Genomic DNA, 24,299 nt, shown 5'->3' with positions numbered 1-24,299 from the left:
TAGCACTGGTGACCAATGTGTAAACTGGCAGCAGAGACAGAAGCTGCTCCAGATCCAGTTCCCCTGTCCCTTCCTTGCAGCTTTGTTTTCTTCAGCGTCTTTTCTGCTCAGGGAGCTGGGATGGCCCTGGGGGAGGATTGCTATGTTGGGCCTATGAGAATCGGATGTTCGGGATCTTGCCCTTTGCTCTATTTCTTAGAGTACACTTAGGAACAGCAAAAAGGTCCTTTAGCAACAAGCAGTTCGTGAGAGATGCAATTCCACAAATCCAAATGCATCAATACAGTTGGGGAGAGAAAAAGACAGATTGCTACAGGGAGCTTGGAAAACTTTGCTTGGATTCCTTTTCTCCTCCTCCTCTACCTGATATACAGATGAGAGATGGATCGATTGATAGTGGTCTCCTGAAAATGTGAGACTGAGAGGTAGAGGGGAAGAGAGATGACAGAGGGGGAGGTACTTGAGTTTGTGCAACTCTAAGCGTTGAAGGCACGGCCTGAACCGTCTCTGAGGGGAGGGGGGGGCGGAGAACTATTTATCCGTCAGGGAGGGTCCTCATTCTCCGCCCAGGAAAGCCGGGAAAACCAGGTATGCGGTGAATGCAATTTCTTTTTAAATGAGGAGAGACAGGGGTAGAGATGTACATAAAAGAAGTAAATAGAAAAGAGGGGAGATAAAAAGAATGAAAGAACCACTGTAACTTTTAGGGCAAGCGAAAAGAAAGAAGAGATGTTGAAGGAGGGAGAGGTTGAGGATTGACAGCGAGCAAAGACCAGGGTCCTGGAGGAACTTCACGAGAAAGAGGGGCCAAACGACTGTCCCATCCCCATGTTTGGGCAGATTAATGGAGTCGTGGCTCCCTCGCTTGAGTCCTGCCCCGGGAGGGGACAGTATCTGTTTAGATTTGTGTCTAAATTTAAACCCTGATCGCCGGCCTCCTTCCCCAGCTCCCCACCCTCCCCGCCTCCTCTCTCTCCCCTCCCCTCCCTCCCTCCTCCTCCTTCCTAGTTCTCTAGCGCGGGGCTGGGGCGGCCAGCAGTCGGTCCTGCAGCCAGCGAGCCGGGCGCGCAACCTCTCACTTGCGCTGTGCCCGCCGGAGCCGAACCCGGTCCAGGCGGGAGCAGAGCGCTGAGCGGGGATCGAGAGCCCCGGACAGAGCGAACGCGCGCTGTCGGCGTCGAGTCGGCACTTGGAGGACATGGAGGTAAAGGATCCCGTGGCGCGCGAGCAGGATCCGAGCAGGGAGCACGAACGAGGCTCGGCGATGCAGCACTCCGGAGGCTGGCCCCTAGCCGTTCCTAGGGGACCCCTCCCGGCAGGCAGGGGGTCGGCCGGGAAGACCTCAGGGAAAGGGGAGGGGCCTTTCTAGAGGTTCAGCTATTTTGCTTAGGGACTTAAATGCTTCAGAAAAAAAAAAAGGTGCTGTAAACTTTGTAAATGGACAAATGTGTGGGCAAAACCTCTTTAGAAATCAGAAGCCGCTGGATCTGAAGAGATGAATATTGAAAGAGAAACAGAGCTGTTACCCTGAGGCACAGCTAGTCTATGGGCTTCCCTTTTCCATGAAAATTGAACTTTTAAAAGTCCAGTCGCCCTCTTGCTTCTCAAGTCCCACTTTTGTCTGTCACATCTTTCAGAACTTTCTGGAAAGCTCCCCTCACGGGCAAATGGCACTATTTCTGATCAAACTTGAGACTTTCCTGTATATCCCTGCATGCACTGGGGTGTGCTGGCTACATATCTGGGGGGGGCTCCAGGGTGAGGCCCACCACGGCTCTGCCTGGGGTTTTCCTGGGACAGTTCACCCTCCAGTGGAGGAGTGGCTGGTGTATTCCCCTCCTGCCTGCCTTTTCCATATTTTGAAGCTCCCATAGATTTCCCCCTTGAAATAGACCTGACATTTAGCCCTAAGCCTATTTTAGCTAGATTTAGGCTTGCTTTTAAAAAAAAGAAAAGCAAAGGTGATTCCCACCGTTTTCAAAAGCTGAGCTGCTGCTCCCAGTGCTGTCCTCAGCACTCTCCAGATTCACAATTCTGCTAACTCTTCCCCGTTGCTGCTCTACACCAGAACTCAGGCTGGCTCTCCTAAGCAATTCTCACTGCCTGCAAAGTGCTGGGACTTCTCTATGTGTGCAGTAGGTCTGTCCTGGGAAGTTGCAGTCAAGTGTCCAGCTCTATCACTTGTCTTCAGGGATCACCTTCAGAGAGTCTTTATAAAGTGCAGGGGCCCGTGGGATCCACCAGAGGCTAAGATGGACCCTCTGGAAACATCTGTAACCTAGGGAAACTCCAGGCGGATTAGGGTTGGGAAAGGGTGGGAGGGAAACGCAGCAGTGGGTGTTCACCAGTCTACTCAAAGATAGCCTAGAGCAACAAGATCTTTTCTGGCTGCAGCTTCAGAACCAAGAAGGGAGATGGCTCTGGGAATGCCCGTAGGAACAAGAAGGTTCCTGAAGAAGTTGTTTAAGAGTTGGTTTCCTCCTCTGACAGTACAGGGTGCCTCAGGCCTTAGCTAGAGGTGCAGTGTAATTTAGGACCTCTTTAATCTCTTGCAGAAATGGATGGGAGATAAGAGCAAAGCAAGTCTTAGAAGCAAATTGCTTACTGTTAGAGGGCCAAATTTGTTCTCGGAAGACACAAGGGAAGCCTTCCAAAGGTACTTGCTTCTTCAGTAGAGGAAGGAACAGTGTGTGGCAGAGGCCCTGAAACTTGCCTGAGCAGCTTTCTGTGTGGAAGTGAAAAGAGAGGAGGGGTGAAAAGAGAAGTGAGTGGTGAAAAGAGAAGATCCTCCAGTCTATAAACAGACGTGTAGTCACTGATAGGGGATTCTGCCGAGACAGGAGCACTGCTGGCCAGTCAGGAAGCATGTCCGTTCACACTGAGTCTGTACAGGGCATGGATTTGCTGGATGGCAGTGACTGCTTTTGAAATTCTCTTGTCAAAATGCCTGAAAAAAGCACTTCAACAGCTAACACTGGTAAAGGAAGTAAAGAGGAAACCAAGAGGCTGGAGAAGTGACATTTCTTAGCCAGGAAGTAAACTTTTCCATGGTAGGATGTGATATGCAGGAGTGGGATTTGGGAATTTCTGAAAAATCTCAGAGTAAAACTCTTTTGAGAGGTGAAACCTACTTTTGATACATGCCACCATATTTGATGAGAAATGGAGCTACATTACTTTCCAATACTAGTGGTTTATACCAGGCCAGTAAGACTTACTCAACATTCATTCTCTAGAACCCATTTAATTTTTGGAAGTCTTTGGGGAATCTTTTTTTTTTTAAGTTACTTTACTGTTATCAACAACATTAATCATTACTTCAGCCCTTTTTAAGCCCTCTGGAATAAACAAGATAAAGATGCTTTTTAAAAGCTCACAATCCAATAGGGAAAATAAGACTAATCTTGTCATGTGCATGATTTTCAAATGCATAAGTGCCTTAAGGTATGGCATTTGCAGACCTTAAATTCTATAGTATTTCAGTATTTCTTACATTTCTGTGTAAGGCTCAAAAGAAGTCTTAAAAGAAAGGTGGGTGATGAGGAGGAGAAGCCATAAGAAATGGATGCACGGAGAACATGCCAGCTTTGTGCAGGAAAGTAAGCCAGTTGGCTGGAAAGGAAGATGAAGAAGCAGAGAAAAAAAAAATGAAAGTAATAAGATAAAAACCACGGGGCCTCTGAGTATAGTGGATGCTGACCAAGTGGGTGAGTGGAAGCTGGAATTCAAGCCATCTGGAAGAAAGGGTTACTTTTCTTTGTAAAAAGTCTCCTTGCCTAGCTGTACCCCAAAGGGATGCCTTTTTCTGATTCAGACAGAGGCTAGCTGCAGCTCTCAAAGCCAGATAGTGGATGGCGCTGGATTCTACTCCCTGGACAGTAAGAAACTCTGAGTGATGTTGAGTAAGATGGCATCCAAGTTGAAGCAGGGATGATATGGCAGAAATGCCAGTGTATAGAGTGAACAAGGAGACCAGACTCAAGAGCTACTCTGAGAGCCCAGGCATATTCTGACTTTGAGAGAGCAAGAATGAAAAAAATGGAAGAATAAAGACCACATGTTATGTAAGAAAGCGGAAATGACTTCTGTGTTTGAGTTCGTCAGGGGCCCAGGTGAGTAGGGTTCTCTGAGATGCCAAGGAGAGTGGAAGTACTGCTTTTACACCTTTGTAATTAGCCTTTTGTAGTCAGTGACTCTCTTACTGGTCTTTAGGTCTCCAGAAGTTTGCACAGTGCCTAGATCATCATATAATTTCTTGAGACGAGCTTGCTTGATAAATGAATGAACAGAAACAGAGACCTCTTCCCCTCTCAGTCTGCAACTCAAATATCTCCACCTTGGGAAGCCTGTACAGATGCCCTCAGACTCTACAGCACACTCAGGGCACTTTTTTCAAACTGAATTAGAGTACTAGACCTGTAACTGTCTGCTTACCTGGTTCTCTCCCTGGAAAATTCCTCAAGGACAGGGGTCATATATATCTAGTGCCTGATAGCACTCAAATGCTTGTTGAATGAGTAAATAAATGGTTGAAGATGGGAGAAAATCAGATTAAAAAACAACAACAACAACAACAAGGTTTAGATATATTGGTTTAGGTTGTTCTAACCAGGAATGTCCAGCCTACCATGAGAAGTACAGGCCTCTTATGATGAAAATATGATTCTTCTCTAGAAGAGATGATAGGTGAAGTTACTCTGGATAGGAACTCAGAATGGAGAAGTGTATAGTAAAGAAAGTGCTGGAGACTTTGTACATCAAATCAAACCAGTACTCTTAGTTGCTTAAATATAAGTTGTAGGTACTACCAGATAACCTGAGAATATTTTAAAAGGTTTAATTTTGCCACTGAACAAGTAGTGAATTTCTAATTTAGATGGAGACAGTTAATGAGCCCTTTTCTCTGAGGTAACTCCACAGTCCTTTCCAGATATTGTCATTCATCCATTTATTCAGTATTTATTGAGCATTTATTATGCACTGGATCTTGTGTGATGAATGTTAGTTAAATATTCTCAGGCTATCATGTCATCCTCACAGGTTATCAGTATTACTAATGACAGGTATGTGTGTATGTGTATATACTGGTACATATAATGTATTCATTTTGTAACCTATTTTTTCCAATGGTATCTTTTTACTTCATTAATTGGGGGTGGGGTGGGGTGGGGATGTTGTGCCAGGAAGCTTGGAGTAACCATTGGACTACCAGGGAATTCCCATACTACATTAAATATCTTCTACCATAATTTCACCACCAGCCTTCGCTGGTTTTGGACCCACCCTCTCTCATATGAGCCATATGTTGGCTGCTGACCGATGGGTCATAATAAGGGATTGCTTGGCCTCTGGAAACTGGAATTTGGCTCAGTAGACTTGCAGGCCTGCCCAAGTACCCCCCACATTCCTGTCTGGCTCCCACTCTATGGGACCCTCAAAGTACCACTGGCTTCCACTTAATAGACACTTCCGTTCACAGGACCACAATGACAGAGGAAAGTTCCAGCAGGCAGACTAGAAGGGCCCAGGCGCTATCACAGGAGGGGGTGAACATACATTCCTGGAGCAGAGTCAGGTTTCAGAGCCCAGTCCACAGCGTGGCTCCTCACAGCCAGGGGAGCCAGGAGCTAGCAAGTGCGGTTCCGTGGGAAATCTGAACACTGGAAGCTCAGCAGCCCAGTAATCTTATCAAGGCCTCAAGAGAACATTTTGGTTCCAGAGAAATCTGAAGGCAAATCTGCCATCCTAAAGTAATAGTTTTAGGTTTGCAGAATCAGCTTGACCACCTCTACTCAATTCATTAGAATCTAAACATCTCAGAGCTCTGGGTGGAATGAAATGGTCTCTAACTGCCATATAGTGAAGGAGAAAACAAGACACAGAGATTGAGGCTGCCTAGGGAATTAGGCACCATTGAACCTTTGGAAAGCTTGCAGTTTTTCTCTCAGTCTAAACCTTAAGAGGTAGAATGGTCGGTTTCATCACAAAATAAATATCCACCTCATTTTGGCCTTCAGAGTCAGGTAGATGTTTTTAATCACTCTGTGCAGAAGATAGAATGAAACTGCTAACACAGTACTAAGGCTTAGTCACCAGCATCAGTGTTATTGCTCTAGGGACGTAGAAGAGCTCATCTACCCAGTGGATCTACCTGAGTCAGACACTGCCCTTATACCCTGGTCTTTTGTGGATTGAGCTCTCCATCTTTTTCCTTTTGGGTTTCCTGAATATCTATCTCCTGGGAATTGTGGGAAATGACTGCTGAGTTTATGAGATTCATCTTGCATGAGTCAGATCTTATTTTGAGGGAATGGGCCTCTGCAATTGGGGCCCAGGACCTCCCTAGGAGAGGTGAGATGGGCTTTCAGGGCCTTTACACCTATAATGACCCTCCTGAGATGCCATCAGAGCCCATACTCAATGGAGAGTGTTGGAGCCCCCAGGCTGGAAGCATTGGGAAGTTCTAGACATTGGAGCTGGACATTCTCTTCAGCCAAGATATCCCTAGCCCTTCATTTTGAACGTGCTTGCACTGTATCAGAGCCGCCTTCCTGGCCTTGGGGTAGCAATCACAACTCTTTCCTAAGCTAGATCTTCAATAATAGATAATAATTCATAGCATACAACACACTAGTTCTTTAATTAGGTCCAACAGACATACATTGAGGCCATACTGCCAGCCAGGCAGTGGAAACAGGAAGATGAATGTTTCACCCTGCTGGTCTCTGAACAGCTCAGGTCTAAGAGTGGGGCCAGCACCTATAGGCATATGCAGAACAGGCGTTTGAGTCCACGTGGACAGAGGAGAGGCATCGTACCCAGCCTAGGATGCAGAGGGGCTTCCTGTGAGAGGTGGTTTCTATGTGGAGTCTGGAGGGAAGGGTAGGAGTTGACCAAGTGCAGAAAATTGGAAGTGCCTTCTAGTTAGAGGGAATGACAAGCAAAGCACTGATGCTGGAAACAACATCATATGAGTAACAAGCAGTCCGTTTCTGGAGAATAAATCAAGATAAAGGTATTTGAAGTTGGGGAGCTAGGTGGGGGATATAGAGAAATAAAAGTTATAGTTCCTGCCATAAAATGACCTCTGTTCTATTTGGGGAGACAAAATATACACATATGACACAACATAAAAAAAGTACAAGATTGAAGATAAGTTCTCAGGTGTGTGGGAGTTCAGAGTCAGCGTCTCTAATGGGAGCCAGAGAAAACTTGCTTCCTCTACTGGGGATTTCCCCTACAAGTGTGGCTCTTCCCAGGCCCCCTGGCAGCCCTGCGGGTGCACAGCTAATGGGATTTCAGCCCAACGATTAGCATACTCAGCCCAGGGCCTGCACCTAAGAGCTCTTAAGAGGAAATCCAATTTGAAATAGACCCCAGGCCCCAAGAGAATGCCTGTGGTCAAGCTCAACCAAAGCCGCCCCCACAGCCCTCTTGCCTTGTCTGACAGAAAGAGGACTCTGGGAACTAACCACATTCACACACAAAAATCTCTCAGTTCACACCTCCACCTGCAGCCCCACTCCTGCATTTCTCACACTGTGTTCACACACCGTGTGCCTGCTCCAAAAGGCCAACATCTCTCCTCTTTGTCCAAAGGCAGCCCAGGTAGAAGCCGAGGGGGGGACCCAGGGCAGCAGCCAGCCTCGTGCACCAGCTCAGGCTGGGTCCTGCAAGACAGTGCAGCAGAGACAAGCAGTCAAGACTCGTGCCTGCTGTTACACAGCCCAAGCACCCACACCAGAGGCCACAGAGAACTGATGCCTCACAATGTGCCATGGAGGACTTCTGGCTTCCTTGGGGCCTCACCCCTAGACCCTCACCCGTGGTAATTTAGTCCAAGCACATGAGTCAAATGGACAGTTCTCCTACCTTGATGGGGCCACCCCACCCCCACCTCCGTGTCTGAAATACATTCCCAAGCTCCAGATTCGTGGCTTGTCTTACTTTCGAGATATGTTTTGATGGATAGTGCGAAATCCATTTCTCAGCATTCATACTGATAATTCAGTCCTGAATATTCATTGGAAGGACTGATGCTGAAGCTGAAACTCCAATACTTTGGCCACCTGATGCAAAGAGCTGACTCATTGGAAAAGACCTTGATGCTGGGAAAGATTGAAGGCAGGAGGAGAAGGGGACGACAGAGGATGACATGGTTGGATGGTATCACCGACTCAACAGACATGAGTTTGAGCAAGCTCCAGGAGTTGGTGATACACAGGGAAGCCTGATATGCTGCAATCCATGGGGTCACAAAGAGTCGGATACGACTGAGTGACTGAACTGAACTGATACTGATGTCAGTGTAGGAGAAACCTGAAGCTTGCTGTCATGGTAATCCACTTGTTCAACACCTTCTATATACAGATGTTTTACATAAGTTTATCTTTTAAATCTTCATGAAGTCCTACTCCATCTGTTTTCTAGATGAGGATGCTGAGGATTCAATATGATTAAGTTATATGTCCCAGGTCTGGAAGGTGATTACCAGAAGTGCCAACATTTGAACCCACCCTACTCGATGGGATCCTGTGGCCCGTTTGCTTCCTCCTATAGTAGAGAGGCTCTGGCTGCCCACACAATGCCCACAGCATATGCTGACAGGGAGACCACATGCCCCTTGACCTGGCCAGTTCGCCTCCAGCTCAAGGCCATTGTGGAGGCCAGTGGCTCAAGGCTTGGGGCTTCTAAGGTCTGGTACAGATTTACTCTGAGTCCTCATCTACACATCTGATAGGCTTCTGAAAGGCTCCACTTGTGTTTCTGAATGAAATTAGTGCCAACGTCTATGGCAAAAAGGAAGTTTAAATAAAAATTCATTCTTATGGCTTAGAGTTTTGAGAGCAAGAAGGAATATTAGCAGTTTCTTTCCCTTCATTCTAAAGATGAGGAGGGATTCCCTGGTGGTCCAGTGATTAGGACTCCTTGCTTTCACTGCTGAGGGGCCGGGTTCAACTCCTGGTTCTGGTTTGGGAGCTAAGATCCCACAAAATGTGTGGCATGACCAAAAAATGAGGAAACTGACATAAATGATATACTGATAGTCACACTTAAAGTCAGTTAGTGGCAAAGTCAGAACTAAGATGAAGATCTAGTTCCCAGCACAGGAATCTCCCTTCTACAGGGCATGTGTGATCCGTGTGTCTAAATAAGTTCATAATTACTTTATTGCCTCCACATGTCTGTGTATAGTCTTCTTGAGGCTTTCCAAGTCCATACCAGTGGTGCTTGGTTTCTAGGTTTTATCTGGCAAGCACCATTATGGGGGGATGGTGGGGTTGGGGAGAGATGGGCAGAGAGAGGAACAGCTATTATTATCACTGTCTTAAGCAACAAGTGCCAAGAGATCTTAAACTAAGTCTGCGAGGGCGCCACCCCACTAGGGAGAGTACTCCACTGGTCCTCCAGCCTTCCTTTCTATGATGCCATCAAAGGGTCTTTCTGGAGGAATCTTTGGCCCCTGCTGCCTAGTAATTCCTGAATCTCCTCACGGAAGCCTAAATTGAAGTACTTGGGAGGACAAGAACAAGGATGATTCCAAGCACACGTGGAAATGAACGGAAGACTCAGAGGGATGCTACTCCTCTGCGTTACTATCTAAAGCCAGTGGAATTGGCAGATGCATGAGTTTGCTAGGACTGGCATAACACGTGACCACAAATGTGGTCTCAGAAATCTATTCTGTCACAGTTCTGGAGGCCAGATGTCTGAAACCAAGGTGTCACAGGAGACCCTAGGGGAGAATCCTTTCCACACCTTCCAGAGCTTCTGGTGGTTGCTAGCTTTCTTGGCTATGGTCACTGTAATCTTTGCCTCATGTTCCCTTTACCTTCTACTCTGTGAGTCTCTTCGTAAGGACATATGTCATTGGATTTAGGACCCACACTGATAAACCAGGATGATTTCCTCATCTCAAAATCCTTAACTACAGCTGCAAAGATCCTTTTACTAAATAAGGTAACATTTCCAGGTTCCAGAGATTGGGAAGTGATCATATTTGGGGGGTGGAGGGGCACCATTTAGCTCATGACAGCAGTCAACCTGCTCTTCATTATAAGGGCAGGAGACTTAGGGCTTGGTAGGTCAATCCTTGATTATTGCTAGGCTCTCTTGTGACACTCCTCCCCCTACTGTCCTGGGGGTGAATAGTGGTGGTGTAGTCACTAAGTCATGTCCGACTCTTATGACCCCATGGACTGTAGCCCACCAGTTTCCTCTGTCCAGGGGATTTGCCAGGCAAGCATACTGGAGTGGGTTGCCATGAACAGCCAATTCATTGATTCTTGTTGTGAGACTAATTTCCTGCCTCTGGGGTAGCCCACGTACATATATGTACTGTACTGGCATGAGTAACAGCCAGAGCCCTTTCTGCTCAGGGCCACAGTCGGGAGAGGAGGGGGGAGGTCTGCAGGGTGCTGGAGGCCCTCTCCATGGAGCCGTGAGGACCACCTCTCTCTGTTCTGGCCTCTTTCCCATGAGATAACTATGATGTCAGCAGGTTAAGAAGAGGTACTTAAGATTATCTGGGATCATCTCTACCTTCAGAGAGGATTGTGTCTAGCAAGATTATAGAAATACATTTTATATGATCTCATTTGATATTCAGCTATCAAATACCTTATTCATGCATTCTTCCATTCATTCATTTAAGCTTCCCTGGTGGCTCAGTGGTAAAGAATCTGCCAGCCAGTTTTGGAAACATAGAGAATAGATTTGTGGACACTGGAGATGGGCAGGGGCCAGGGGAAGGAGAGGGTGGAATGAATGGAAAGAATAATATAGAAACATGTACACTACCGTATGTAAAATAGGCAGCCACCTTGCTGTATGACTCAAACTGGGGCTCTGTGACAACCTAGATAGGTGGGGTGGGGTGATAGGTGGGAGGGAGGGGACATATGTATACCTATGGCTGATTCATGTTGATATATGGCAGAAACCAACACAATATTGCAAAGCAATTATCCTTCAATTAAAAATAAATAGAATTTTTTTAAAAGACCCAGCATAGCCAAAAATAAATAAATAAAATAAAAATAAAATGAGCTAAAATAAATAAATAAATTAATTAAACTGTTAAAAAAAAAAAAAAGAATCCACCTGCCAGTGAAGGAGATGCAAGTTTGATCGCTGGGTCAGGAAGATCCTCTGGAGAAGGAAATAGCAACCCACATCAGTATTCTTGCCTGGGAAATCCCATGAATGGAGGAGCCTGGAGGGCTACAGTCCATGGGGTCACAAAAGAGTTGGACACAACTTAGCAACTAAACAACACAACTGAGCAGTTACCAGATGAGAATTTATAAGACACAGTACCTGCTCTCAAGATCTGCACAGTCTGGGGTGAAATAAAAGCAATGATTACAGAACAGTGTGATTGGCCCTGTAAAGGCAGTGTGTAAATAGTCTGACTGGACTAGTGAGGACAGGTGACTATAGCAGTCCAGGCAGCTAGTGTCACTATAAGACAATTCCATAGTCTCAGTGGCTGGAAAGAATGAAAGCTGTTTCTCACTCTGTGAAGGGATGCCTGGGGGCTCTGCTTAATGTTATTATTGTCCTCCTGGAACCCTGGTTGACAGAGCAGCTACCATAAAGCACGTAGTCAGTTGTCACAGCACATGGGGGAAGGGTTCTTGAGGACTTGTCCTGGCTATGACTCTGGCCTGAAAGGATTGGAACTAACCACACTCAACTCAACCACAGGGAGGAGGAAGGGCAGTCCTCCCACATGCCTCAAGTGATGAGAGAGCTTGACATGTTTCGTGAACATCATTCAGGTCCTGGTGAAATCTTAGAGGACTTCACAGAGCAGATGACCTTTGAGCTAGTCTGGAAGTTAGACTGTTGTGTCTTTCAGGTTGACAAAGATGTGAAGGCTGAGGAAGAAAGCATTAATCTGTGCTCACTCAGGGCTCACTCGAGACTTATACTACTCTTGTGGTCAGAGATGTTCTTCCTGATTAAAACAAAAGCTGCTTTGCAAGCATGAAAAAAACGTTTTTAGTGATTTTAGTTGTTCTTCATGCTCTGAGGTATGATTAAGAAGGGCAGGTAGATTTGAAGAGAAGTCAGGGGTGAATATATGCCCTGTTTCTATGGGTAAACATATTTCTTTATAGTCCAACTCTCACGTCCATACATGACCACTGGAAAAACTATAAATTTGACTAGACAGATCTTTGTTGGCAAAGTACTGTTTCTGCTTTTTAATATGTTGTCTAGGTTGGTCATAACTTTTTTTCCAAGGTGTAAGTGTCTTTTAATTTCATGGCTGCAGTCACCATCTGCAGTGATTTTGGAGCCCCCCAAAATAAAGTCTCTCAGTGTTTCCACTGTTTCCCCATCTATTTGCCATGAAGTGATGGGACTGGATGCCATGATCTTAGTTTTCTGAATGTTGGGTTTTAAGCCAACTTTTTCACTCTTCTCTTTCATTTTCATCAAGAGGCTCTTTAGTTCTTCTTCGCTTTCTGCCATAACGGTGGTGTCATGTGCATATCTGAGGTTATTATTTCTCCCGGCAAACTTGATTCCAGCTTGTGCTTCATCCAGCCCAGCATTTCTCATGATGTACTCTGCATAAGTTAAATAAGCAGGGTGGCAATATACAGCCTTGACGTACTCTTTTCCTATTTGGAACCAGTCTGTTGTTCCCTGTCCAGTTCTAACTGTTGCTTCCTGACCTGCATACAGGTTTCCCAAGAGGCAGGTCTGGTGGTCTGGTATTCCCATCTCTTTAAGAATTTTCCACGGTTTATTGTGATCTGCACAGTCAAAGGCTTTGGCATAGTCAATAAAGCAGAAATAGATGTTTTTTTCTAGAACTCTCTTGCTTTTATGATGACCCAATGGATGTTGGCAATTTTATCTCTGGTTCCTCTGCCTTTTATAAATCCAGCTTGTACATCTGGAAGTTCATGGTTCATGTACTGTTGAAGCCTGACTTGGAGAATTTTGAGCATTCCTTTACTAGCATGTGAGATAAGTGAAACTGTGCAGTAGTTTGAGCATTCTTTGGCATTGCCTTTCTTTGAGATTGGAATGAAAACTGACCTTTTCCGGCCCTGTGGCCACTGCAGAGTTTTCCAAATTTGCTGGCATATTGAGTACAGTACTTTCACAGCATCATCTTTTAGGATTTGAAATAACTCAACTGGAATTCTATCACCTCCACTAGCTTTGTTCATAGTGATGCTTCCTAAGGCCCACTTGACTTCGCATTCCAGGATGTCTGGCTCTAGGTGAGTGATCACACCACTGTGGTTATCTGGGTCATGAAGATCTTTTTTGTATAGTTCTTCTGTGTATTCTTGCCACCTCTTCTTAATATCTTCTGCTTCTGTTAGGTCCATACCATTTCTGTCTTTTATTGTGTCCATCTTTGCATGAAATATTCCCTTGGTATCTCTGATTTTCTTGAAGAGATCTCTAGTCTTTCCTATTCTATTGTTTTCCTCTATTTCTTTGCACTGATCACTGAGGAAGGCCTTCTTTTCTCTCCTTGCTATTCTTTGGATCTGTGCATTCGAATGGGTATATCTTTCCTTTTCTCCTTTGCTTTTTGCTTCTCTTCTTTTCTCAGCTATTTGCAGGGCCTCCTCAGACAGCCATTTTGCTTTTTTGCATTTCTTTTTCTTAGAGATGGTCTTGATCCCTGTCTCCTGTCCAGTGTCATGAACCTCCGTCCATAGTTCTTCAGGCACTCTGTCTATCAGATCTAATCCCTTGAATCTATTTTTCACTTCCACTGTATAATCGTAAGGGATTTAATTTAGGTCATACCTGAATGGTCTAGTGGTTTTCCCTACTTTCTTCAATTTAAGTATGAATTTGAAGCTGAAACTCCAATACTTTGGCCACCTGATGCGAAGAACTGACTCATTTGAAAAGACCCTGATGCTGGGAAAGATTGAGGGCAGGAGGAGAAGGGGACGACAGAGGATGAGATAGTTGGATGGCATCACCGACTCAATAGACATGAGTTTGTGTAATCTCCAGGAGTTGGTGATGGACAGGGAGGTCTGGCGTGCTGTAGTCCATGGGGTCGCAAAGAGTCAGACACGACTGACGACTGAACTGAACTGATACCTGAATGGTCTAGTGGTTTTCCCTACTTCCTTCAATTCAAGTCTGACTTTGGCAATAAGGAGTTCATGATATGAGCCACAGTCCACTCCCAGTCTTGTTTTTGCTGAGTGTATAGAGCTTCTCCATCTTTGGCTGCAAAGAATATAGGCAATCTGATTTCAGTGTTGACCATCTGGTGATGTCCCTGTGTAGAGTCTTCTCTTGTGTTGTTGGAAGAGGGTGTTTGCTATGACAAGTGTGTTCTCTTGGCAAAACTCTAAATAGCCTTTGTTCTCTTCATTCTGTACTCCAAGGTCAAATTTGCCTGTTACTCCAGGTGTTTCTTGACTTCCTACTTTTGCATTCCAGTCCCCTATAATGAAAGGACATCTTTTTTGTGTATTAGTTCTAGAAGGTCTCATAGGTCTTCATAGAACTGTTCGACTTCAGCTTCTTCAGCATTTCTGATCGGGGCATAGACTTGGATTACTGTGATTTTGAATGGTTTGCCTTGGAAATGAACAGAGATCGTTCTGTCGCTTTTGAGATTGCATCCAAATACTGCATTTTGGACTCTTTTGTTGACTATGATGGCTACTCCATTTCTTCTAAGGGATTCTTGCTCACGGTAGTAGATATAATGGTCATCTGAGTTAAATTCACCCATTCCAGTCCATTTTAGTTTAGATTGGATTGTTATGAGGCTTAAGTGAATTAAGGCCATCATACCTTAGTATACACAGGAAATTGGTTCCAGGAGCCCCACCCTCAGATTCTGTGGATGCTTAAGTCCGTATGTAAAATGGCATAGTTGTTATTATTCAGCCATGTCAATTGTGTCCGACTCTTTGTAACTATGCACATCCTCCTGTATACTTTAAATCATTTCTAGATTACTTATAATAGTTAATACAATCTAAAAGCTGTGTAAATAGTTGCTGACACTTGGCAAGTTCAAATTTTGCTCTTTGGAGCTTTCTGAAGTTTTTTTTCTGAATATTTTTAACCCACAGTTGGTTTAATCTAAGGATGCAGAACCCGTGGAATTGAAGGGCTAATTGTACTTGTGTAAAGCATTTAGAACAGTGCCTGCCACATGTTTTATGGGAAATGATTGTCATTTGAATAAATAGTCATTTTAAAAGAGACTGGCCTCTTTTGTTTTTGACTGTTACGGATGGACAAGAGGACACCTGAAGTTCTCTAGCCTGAGAGTATGGGGGTGGAGAGGTGTTAGCGCACACCCCATACCACCCCTCCTGGTGGTGCACTCCAGATTCCTGTATGCAGTTGGTGTTTGGAAGCAGAGCTTTAACAGTACCCATGTAAGTCCAGACTAGAACCAAGGTAACAGCCCTATGGGATCCTTAGGCATGGAATAGCAAATCCAAGCTGCAGGCTCACAGGCACCCAAAGCCTGCCAGAAGAAAGTATCATTAGCTCAACAAATGCATTTCAAAGACAAGGAGACAGCAAGTATATTCTATGGTTCACTCTGGTATAGCAGGTGAAATGAGGAGGTAGGAAAAGGGAAGAAGACAGTTCAACTGAAGTATAATTTCCCTTCCTCTTCCTCCTTCTTTCATTAGTCACCTCTTCCCTGACCTGTCCTCACCTTTTACACCTGCATGAGAGGCCCTGCTAGGAAGCTGAACAGGGTGGGATACCATGACTGCAAAGATGCCTGCAGGGATTGGAGACTGAGAAGGTAACCATGCAGAGCTCTTCTCAGCTAACATCAGTCTCAGCTGACATATATCCTGAGCTTTCTACTGGGCTGAAGGAATTGAGTGCCTTCATATACCAACAAGGGCTTCCCTGGTGGCTTGATGGTTAAGAATTCACCTGCCAGTGTGGGAGACACAGTTTTGATCGCTGGGTAGGAAAGAGCCCCTGGAGAAGGAAATGGCAACCCACTCCAGTATTCTTGCCTGGGAAATCCCATGGACAGAGGAGCCTGGCAGGCCACAGTCCATGGGGTAGCAAAGAGTCACACATGACTTAGCAACTAAGCAACATATACCAACAAGGGTATTCTGATTTCTCAAATAGTCAAAGTTGCTCAACCTCTGAATTCATCCTGCCAAAATAATTACTTGTATTACAAAGAGTTTTTTTTTTTTTTTTCTGTAACATGGACTCAGAGCAGGCTGAATTACCTTACCTGTAGTGGAGCTTCAGTAAATTTTGCATCCCAGGTCTTTCCCAAGGGGCATCTCCAGGGTCAGGCCACTGGGCTCTGTCATTGGCCCTGGTTTGTTAAACACTTTTGTTAATGGATGACTTGAATGAAAAATAGAAAGAAACCAGATGACCCACAGCTGAAATAGTTAATATGATACATGACATATTCGAGTTCAAAATGATTTATATAGGATGGGATGCCAGGCCAAAACCAACATAATGAAATTAAACAAGGATGAACTTCAAGTCCTCTGCTTAGCTTTGGAATGTCAGGCACCAGGGTAGGACAGACCTGGCTTGGAAATACTCGTTTGTTTAGTCAGTTCCACATATATTTATCGGGACCACTGTGTGAAAGATGCTGTCTGAACCCTCAAAGGGAGTCTGATATAAACATGATATCTCAAAATGCTAAAGGTTTGGTAGTGGTTGGGGGAAGTGATATGCATCTCTATATAAACACAAGGTGCACAATATAAAGAGTCATATAAGTGACAAGACCACAGGGCTGGGAGACTTTCTCAGAGACAGATCATGCTCAGCTGGTGGTGCAACTGGAGAAGGCTTCGTGGGAGAGGTTCACAGTGGGCACTGAAAACCAGGAAAATTCTCTCTCCCTTTTTTGTTTTAAGCAGGTAGCTATAATGAAGGAGAAAGAAGTAACGGTGGTGGTCAGCTAATGTGACACATTGGGGGAGTGGGGAACTATGAGTACCCTAAGTGACAAGTGGGCGTATGTGTACACACATGTGCCTGGGTATGTGCACATGGGAATGGGGAGAGGATGAAACCAGGCTGTGCACAGACCAGAAAGACAGTGCTGATAATGCGGGCTTTCTTCAGTGGTATTGATGGTCTTTGAAAAGCGGGGGACTCCTGGGATCAAAGGAGCACTGGAGGTCTGTTCATCTGGCCCTAGAGTGTAGGATGAGTGGATGGGAGACTGGAGAGGCCAGAATACCAGTTGAGAGGCTAAAACACCAGTGAGAGAGGGCCTTGAGATTGGAAAGGCAAAGAAACTGCCGAATAAACTGAAGCAAGGATTCACATATTTGGCATTTGTTGGGAGGCTGCCATAGGGGTGGGAATTAGAGAGAAAGTGATCAGAGTGAAAGCATTTTCAGGCAGAAGAATTGTGGTGGTTTGGGAAGGAGAGAGGCTATGTTTCGGTTGATGTCTTGGCAAGACATTCCAAATTGGAAATTCAGAACTGGCGCGTGGAGAGGCAGTAGGCTGAGACAGCTTCAGCGGTCTTCTGCACAGAAGTGGTCTCTGCAGCCGGCACAGTGAGAGACCACTGTAAAGTGAGGAGCAGGCCAAGGACAACGCTGTGGGTGTCTGTCACGCTTGAGGAAGCCAGGACGACTAAGGACAGTGAAGGAACAGTTCTTGTGCAAAGTGTTGGGAGTTTTAACTGATCACAAGCTTCCCATAACCTAGTCTTGTTTTCTTTTTTTAAGAAAAGACTCAATCCCAGGCTTTATGTCTGTATCCCTCAAATATAGGACTTAAAATTTTTTATGCTGCCCAGTGTCCTCTCAGGACTCTGTGTGGTCCCATCTCCTTTCCCTTAACTCTCTCTCAGTGCAGAAACAGAGGCCTTGAGGGAATGGGCCTCAGTACTTTTAGGCTGTAACCTGGAGGTGCAGATGTGGTGCTGAGGTACAGAGAAAGGAGGGAAAGTGAACAGAATTATTAATCCATTAGGTAAAGGTCCTCTACGTGCTTTTAGTGGCAATCAGGTTACAGGTCTCACATCAGAAAATTTATAGACCCATCCACAGCCTCATGCTGGAAAGGTCTGAATGAAGCCTGTTCTTATTATTATTTTAAAAACGATGATAAAGCCACAATCAACAACAACAACAAAAATCCTTTTTAGAAACTCCTAGGACTTGGTGTTCAAGGGTTTCTCTTTAGTTTTAAAACTATTACTTTATTTTTAAGCTAATATTAAACATTTTAAGGTAAAATTATTAAAACTTTCCTTCTAACACAACTATGTTTTCTTCTTGCTCCCTTCTCATCCTCAATTTTACCCCCTTAAGCATTAAAAAAAAACTGGGAGTAAAAGACAATTCCACTTAATATAACGGCTTCCAATTTTATGTCTGTGTTATTTCTAGCCATATATGTAATTCTTAAAAATTTATAATTGGTGTCTATGCAACTCTGTACTCTATCTTTTCACCTAATGTTATTTCCTTTTTCTGTATAGTCATATTTTCACTTAAAATGTCTGCATGGTATTCTGTTACACAAATGTACTATCATTTGTTTAATCATTTTTCTATTTTAGGACATGGCATTTGCTTTCCTTTTCTCCTTATTGTAAATAACATGGCTATAAACAGTACATGTATCTTTTTTTCTTCTCTTGGATTATTTCTTTGGAAGCAATTCCCTGGAGTGAAATGATTAGGCCAAAGAATATGAATGTTTTTATGGTTCTTGATAAATGCTACCAAATTAGCCCTGGGCTGCCTTCCTTCTCCAGAGGCTCTCTGTACCTGGTATATAAATTGCAGGCTAAGTGAGATGTGCCAGGAGGGGAACGTGAGGTGACAGTGCCCCATGGAGTCTGGTTCAGTCCAGAACCCCATCTTCCCACTGTACTCTTGTGGGTCTCCCCGCCCCTGCCAGCAGGGAGGAGGGGAGGGCAGGAAAGGGGTGTGGACACCCTGGGAAATGAAGCAACCATCTGGACTTCCTACCGGAGCAGCTGCAGATAGGGGGAAATTACGTACCAGCAAGATGGGGGCAGGGCAGAGTGAGCCAGGGGACACTCAGAACTTCACCCACAGATCAAGGATGGAGGCAGAACAGCCTGTTTGAGCTGGCCTCTAGGAAGCAATGATCGGACTTGCTCCTAGGAAATCCCTTGCCATCATGGGCAAGGATGGTCTGGGTTAGGAAGAAGAAGCAATCGCCACTCACTCCCTTGCATAATAAAGATTTCATGTGTGCCCACTGTGTCAGGTTCTATGCTGGGAATTCTGGACTCAAAAGGGAATAAAACTGGGATACTTCCCTCTGAGAGCTTGCAGTCTAGTAAGGAAGTCAGAAGGAGAACAGGTGATTACAATAGTTTGGTCAAGTATGCTGATAAATCTGTGCTCAGCAGACAGATCTGGCTGTGACTCAGGTGATGGAAAGACTTCCCAAAGGAGGTCATGCCTGAGCATGGTTGGAAGGATGAGGAAGAGCTGGAGAGCTGAAGAGAGAAGGATGTTGCAGCTGGAGGGCGTGTCAGAAGAGGGAGGAGAGCATGTGGAGTGCAGTTAGATTTAGTGGGTACCATGCAAGACTCCCTAGGGCTTGATCCAGGAAGCACCAGGATTTCCACGCAGAGCCTCTGGGGGCACAGTCCCATTGCAAAGGAGAGCTTAAGGGGCCAGCTTTGACGCTGTATCTGTAGGGCAGGCACACTTAACAACTGGATGTGTATTTGGCATGGCTGCTGAGACTACAGGGAACGTTCAAGCTCTCAAAAGCCGCACTTGTGTTGCCACATGTTTTAGTCCCCTTGCAATGGAGGACAGGGAGTTAGGTGATCAGATTTACATTTTAAAAAGTTCACTGTGGCTATGGTCCCCAGGGAATGGATTGGAGAGAGCATGACGTGGAGACCTTTAGGGGGCTACTCAGTTATCTGGACTAACAACCAGGCAAGGTAGGCTTTGGAAAGGACTGTGGAGGCAGAGGGGGAAAGAGAGGGAAAGGTGACCCTTCCTCACAGGCTGAGAATTTTCCATGTTAAGTCCTAACTGAAGACTAAGGGAAGAGGCAGCGTGGTCCCCAGGGGCCTGTGCAGGTACACTGTGTATGTGTGTGCTGGATGAGAACCAAGTGAGTCTTACAGTGTAGCTGGAAGGAGTCAGGCATGGTGGTACAGGAGTTCAGGGGTCTGGACCAAATCCTGTTGCTGTGGAAATTGCTATGGGGTCTTGAATCATTGGCAGAAGTTCTGGGGCCCTCACCAGGATGATCATTCTGGCTTATTGTGTGCCTGGCTTATTGGGAGGATTAAATGGGTTAATGTATTCATTGTCAAGGACTTAGATATAAAGAATCAGACAGATGCAAGGTGTTGTCACCTCTGTGTTTTGATAAACACAGGGAAATATCTGTAAATAACTTGGTGCCTCAAAGAGAAGCATGCTCCCTGGAGTGTATGAGGCAGGGTAGGGGTGGAGGTCAGTGGGCGTGTACTTCTGCTTAGGCCTCTGCTTCCTCCTCTCCTGTGGTTTTTCTTTGAAGCTCACTGCAGCTGTTACAGAAGGGCCAGGCTGGGCCCTGCCCAGATCACTCTGCTCAGAGGCAGAGGCTGTGTTGCAAGCTATAAAGAGGAAACCAGCAGGGGTGGGCAGGACTTCCTGACTCTAGTATGTGGGTCCGTCCAGGCCTGACACCCCAGGAACCCACCAAGAGCCCCTGGGTCCTGAGGAAAGACCTGCTGTCCTTGCCAGGAGGGCCACTGCCTTGGCCCACCATCTAAGAGCTCTGTTTCAGCCATAGTCAAGGGCAAAGTTCAGGAGCTATAGGGACTCCCCTGTCCAGTGAAACGTTTTGAGTTTTAGAAGCAAAGGCACCAATTAACAGAGCAGAGAGGGGAAAGGGCCAGAATCCACCACAGCCAGTCACTCTGCTTATGTGAAGTTGAGCAGTTTTTATAGAGTAGGGAAGGAGTCAAGGTGCCTTTACCTTGTCAGCTGTGAGCACGAGTATATATAGTATGATGGGGTGGGGAGGCGTGGGGCGCAGCCCCAGAGGCGGCCTCCGCAGGCCAGATCCAATGCCTGTATTCGTTTGCTAGGGCTGCCAAAACAATGTACCACAGACTGGAGGACTTAAACCCAGAAATTTATTTTCTCACAGTTCTAGAGTACAATCTCATCCTGAGGTACTAGGGACTAGGACATCAACATATAAATTTGAGGGACACAATTCAGTATATAATAACATCCCCAGACCTAAAACCTCACTTCCAGCTGTGGGTGAGAATGGAAAAACTTGCAGTAGAGGTCACCAAGCCACAGGGAAGGAAATAGAACTTGAAGGTCTCTGAAGACCCGGTCCGTGGCCTTTTGCTCCGGGCCTGGCTGCTGCCTGCACTCCTGTCCTGGGGCCACGTCCTGGGAAGAGGCGCCCTGCTGTCTGCACAGGCAGTGTTGCTGCATGGCTCTCCTACTCTTCAGCTCTGCCTTGACCCCACGCACAGCTTCTGTCACCTTCTGGGTAGATAAATGCATATCACCTCTCCTGCCAACACAGAATGCAATGCGATGGACTCCACACTTGAGGTTCCCAGCCATTCTGAGCTGCTTTTGGTATTCTCAGTCTTGTAGGGCTCTGCTCCTGCTGGCCCCTGTGCCCTGAACTTCCCTGCTCTTCCCCATTCTCCTGTGAGGAGTTTTGTCATACTGGGGCTTTTACTCTCCAGTCACTAGTCCATTCAGGGGGCCAGGTCTGCCCAGCCAAGACGAAGGGGTGAGGCATGGCAGGGCCCCTTGTCTGTCCTGACCCACCAACTCCCTATCAACCCTCTATTCTGAGATCACTGGGTCAGCAAGAAGCAGCTGAGCCTCTGACAGGCATTCTCCCAGTTATCCTGAGATGAGCTGCCCTCTGCCCCCAACTCCACCCTTGCCTGAGGGGTGGGCCTCAGAAGTTTTCTCTCCCTTGGAGAGTTTGTCACCAGCACCTTTTCCCACAGGAGGGCAGTGCCCTGTTATCAGGTCCTGGGAGGAGTTTTTCCCCACCCTTGGCTCCTATCTCTCTTCATTGTCCATTCCTTGTGGAACCAGTGATTTCTCCCCTTATCATCTGGACAGGAGAGGATATGAGTTGAAAAGGAACCATGTTCCTTTTAGTTGAAACCTCTTTAAAGTTGAAACCTCACCATGGCCAGATACTGGAGTGTATTTTCAGCCAAGAGGCCTAGGTAAAGATACAAGCAGTTGTCAGACTGGAACCAGGCCTGCCCTCCATAAAAAGAGACTGACCAGTTGCTACCCCAGCTGAGAGCACACATTTTCTAATGACAAAAACTGTGAACAAATTCAAAGCTGATGAACAATGTTTTTTTGCCACATCTTTCCAAATTCACTGCCAGTTTTTGTCAAAGTACATTTGTATGACTCTCATTTTTGTACAAAACACTGAATTTCTCAGTCCTTTTTCTCTTTGTGTTCCATTCACATCCCCATGTATTAGAAAGGTTGAGTATTTGTCATTTTTAACAGGAACATTGTTTTATTGCCTTTATAGTCTATCATTTTCTTCAACTATTCTCTGAATTGTAATATTCAGATGATTTTTAAGTTTTCACCTCATGTGAAAAGCAATGCTATAGATGATTTTGTATAAGCTGCATATTTCTTATTTCCTCTGCATATATTCTAAAAATGGAATAAAGAGTTTTCAAGATCTTGTTACATCTGTCCTAAATTGCTTTAGTCATGTCCCATTGTGAGGCTATGGACTGTAGCCCACCAGGCTCCTCTGTCCATGGCATTCTCCAGGCAAGAATTATGGAGTGGGGTTCCCATGCCTCCTCCAGGGGCTCTTCCCAACCCGGGGATCGAACCTGTGTCCCTTACCTCCTCTGCGTGTGCAGGTGGGCTCTCTATCACTGGTGCCACCTGGGAAGTCCTCTTGTTACATAGTCCTAGATTACTGACTCAAGGGAAGGTAGGATTAATAATGTGTAGTGCTAATAGCAGTTTTTAAGGGAACAATTTCCCCCACAATCCTGGCAGCTCTGGCTTTTTGTTATTATAACATTTTGCCAATTTAATAGTGTGAGTGGTTACCTTAAAGTTAGTTTACATTTTGGTATTGACTATCTGTGTCTTTTGTCTTCCCAAAGTATAACTTTGGGTCAGTATTTTCTCTCCGTGCTTTGGATGTTTATCTTCTTTGATGCTTGCTGGTGTTTATTTTACACAGATTTCATATGTATAAATATGTTGTGTGACTTCCCTTAGCAAGCCTCTCCACTTAGCTTCTTTAGATCAAAGCCATGGTTCTCAACTATGGATGCATGTTAGAGTCACATGGAGTTTCTAAAATACGGAACCTGGGGGGCTTCCTTGGTGATCCAGTGGTAAAGAATCCGTCTTTCAATACAGTGGATGTGGGTTTGATCTCTGATCAGAAGACTGAGATCCCACATGCCATGGAGCAACTAAGTCAGCATGCTGCAACTAGAAAGAAGCCCATGCACTGCACCTACTGAACCCACATGCTACAATAAAGACCCAGCATAGCAAAAAAAAAATAATAACAATAAATTGCTTCAGGGACTTCCCTGGTGGTCCAGTGGATAAAATAAAGAATCTGGGCCCCCTTTGAAAATAAAGGAGAAGAGCTGAGCAGATGCTGGTCTCATCTAACAGATGGAGACCTCAAGGCCCAGAGACTTGATCCAGAAACCAAAACCTCAATCTTTTCCAGTGGCTGATGTCTTTAAACCAATAAATATTTATTGTACATCTACTATATGTTAGCCACTCTGCTAGGAATAGGGGAAAGTTGAGATGAAGGCTGTGGCACATCCTTCAAGGGGCTCATACTCTGGTGAGGGGGACAGACAGCTCAGAGTTGCAAGGGAAGTGTTATGAGAGAGATTTGCATGGCTGGCTGTGATGACACAACCCTGGGGAGAAGTCCATGAAAGCTTCTGGGAGGAGGGATCAAGAATCTGGGCCTGCGATGGAGAAGAAGAGATATCCAGATAGCATAAGGATGAGGGAATCTGAGGTGGAGCCACAGGCTGTACAAAGACACAGAGGCATGGAAATGCATAGTGTGTTTAGAGGGCTGCGGACAAGTCCACACCAGGTGCGAGTATGATAAGGAGCTGGACTGCCAGGGTTGGAATCCCAGGTCCAACACAGCTTTGTCACCTTGGGCAAGTCATTTAACCTCTTTAAGCTCTGATCCCTTCATCCACAATGTGAGAATCATAGCATCTGGCTGGTTGGTGGTAGATCCAATGAGATCATCTTTATTAAGCACTAAGCATAGTAGCTGGCACA

General features: G+C 45.5%; 1 protein-coding gene across 4 annotated transcripts in view; it reads left to right on the top strand.

Moving 5' to 3' along the window:
* The first annotated feature begins 1,014 nt into the window (after positions 1-1,014).
* Positions 1,015-24,299, top strand: part of RCSD1 (RCSD domain containing 1) — a 69,538-nt gene continuing 46,253 nt past the window's right edge. For 3 of the 4 annotated variants that reach the window (XM_081489261.1, XM_081489260.1, XM_081489259.1), the window contains exon 1: positions 1,015-1,204. In XM_081489261.1, the coding sequence (XP_081345387.1) occupies positions 1,199-1,204 (6 nt within the window). In that variant the 5' untranslated portion in view covers positions 1,015-1,198. Of the gene's footprint in view, positions 1,205-15,662; positions 15,782-24,299 lie in introns of all 4 variants that reach the window. The other variant, XM_081489258.1, reaches the window with a different exon arrangement.

This window comes from Giraffa tippelskirchi, chromosome 5, assembly GCF_054371585.1.
Source record: "Giraffa tippelskirchi isolate mGirTip1 chromosome 5, T2T-mGirTip1v1.2.pri, whole genome shotgun sequence".
In the NCBI taxonomy this organism is placed as follows: domain Eukaryota; kingdom Metazoa; phylum Chordata; class Mammalia; order Artiodactyla; family Giraffidae; genus Giraffa; species Giraffa tippelskirchi.
Note: the sequence above shows the minus strand (reverse complement) of the source record. Positions and strands in the feature narration are given on the sequence as shown.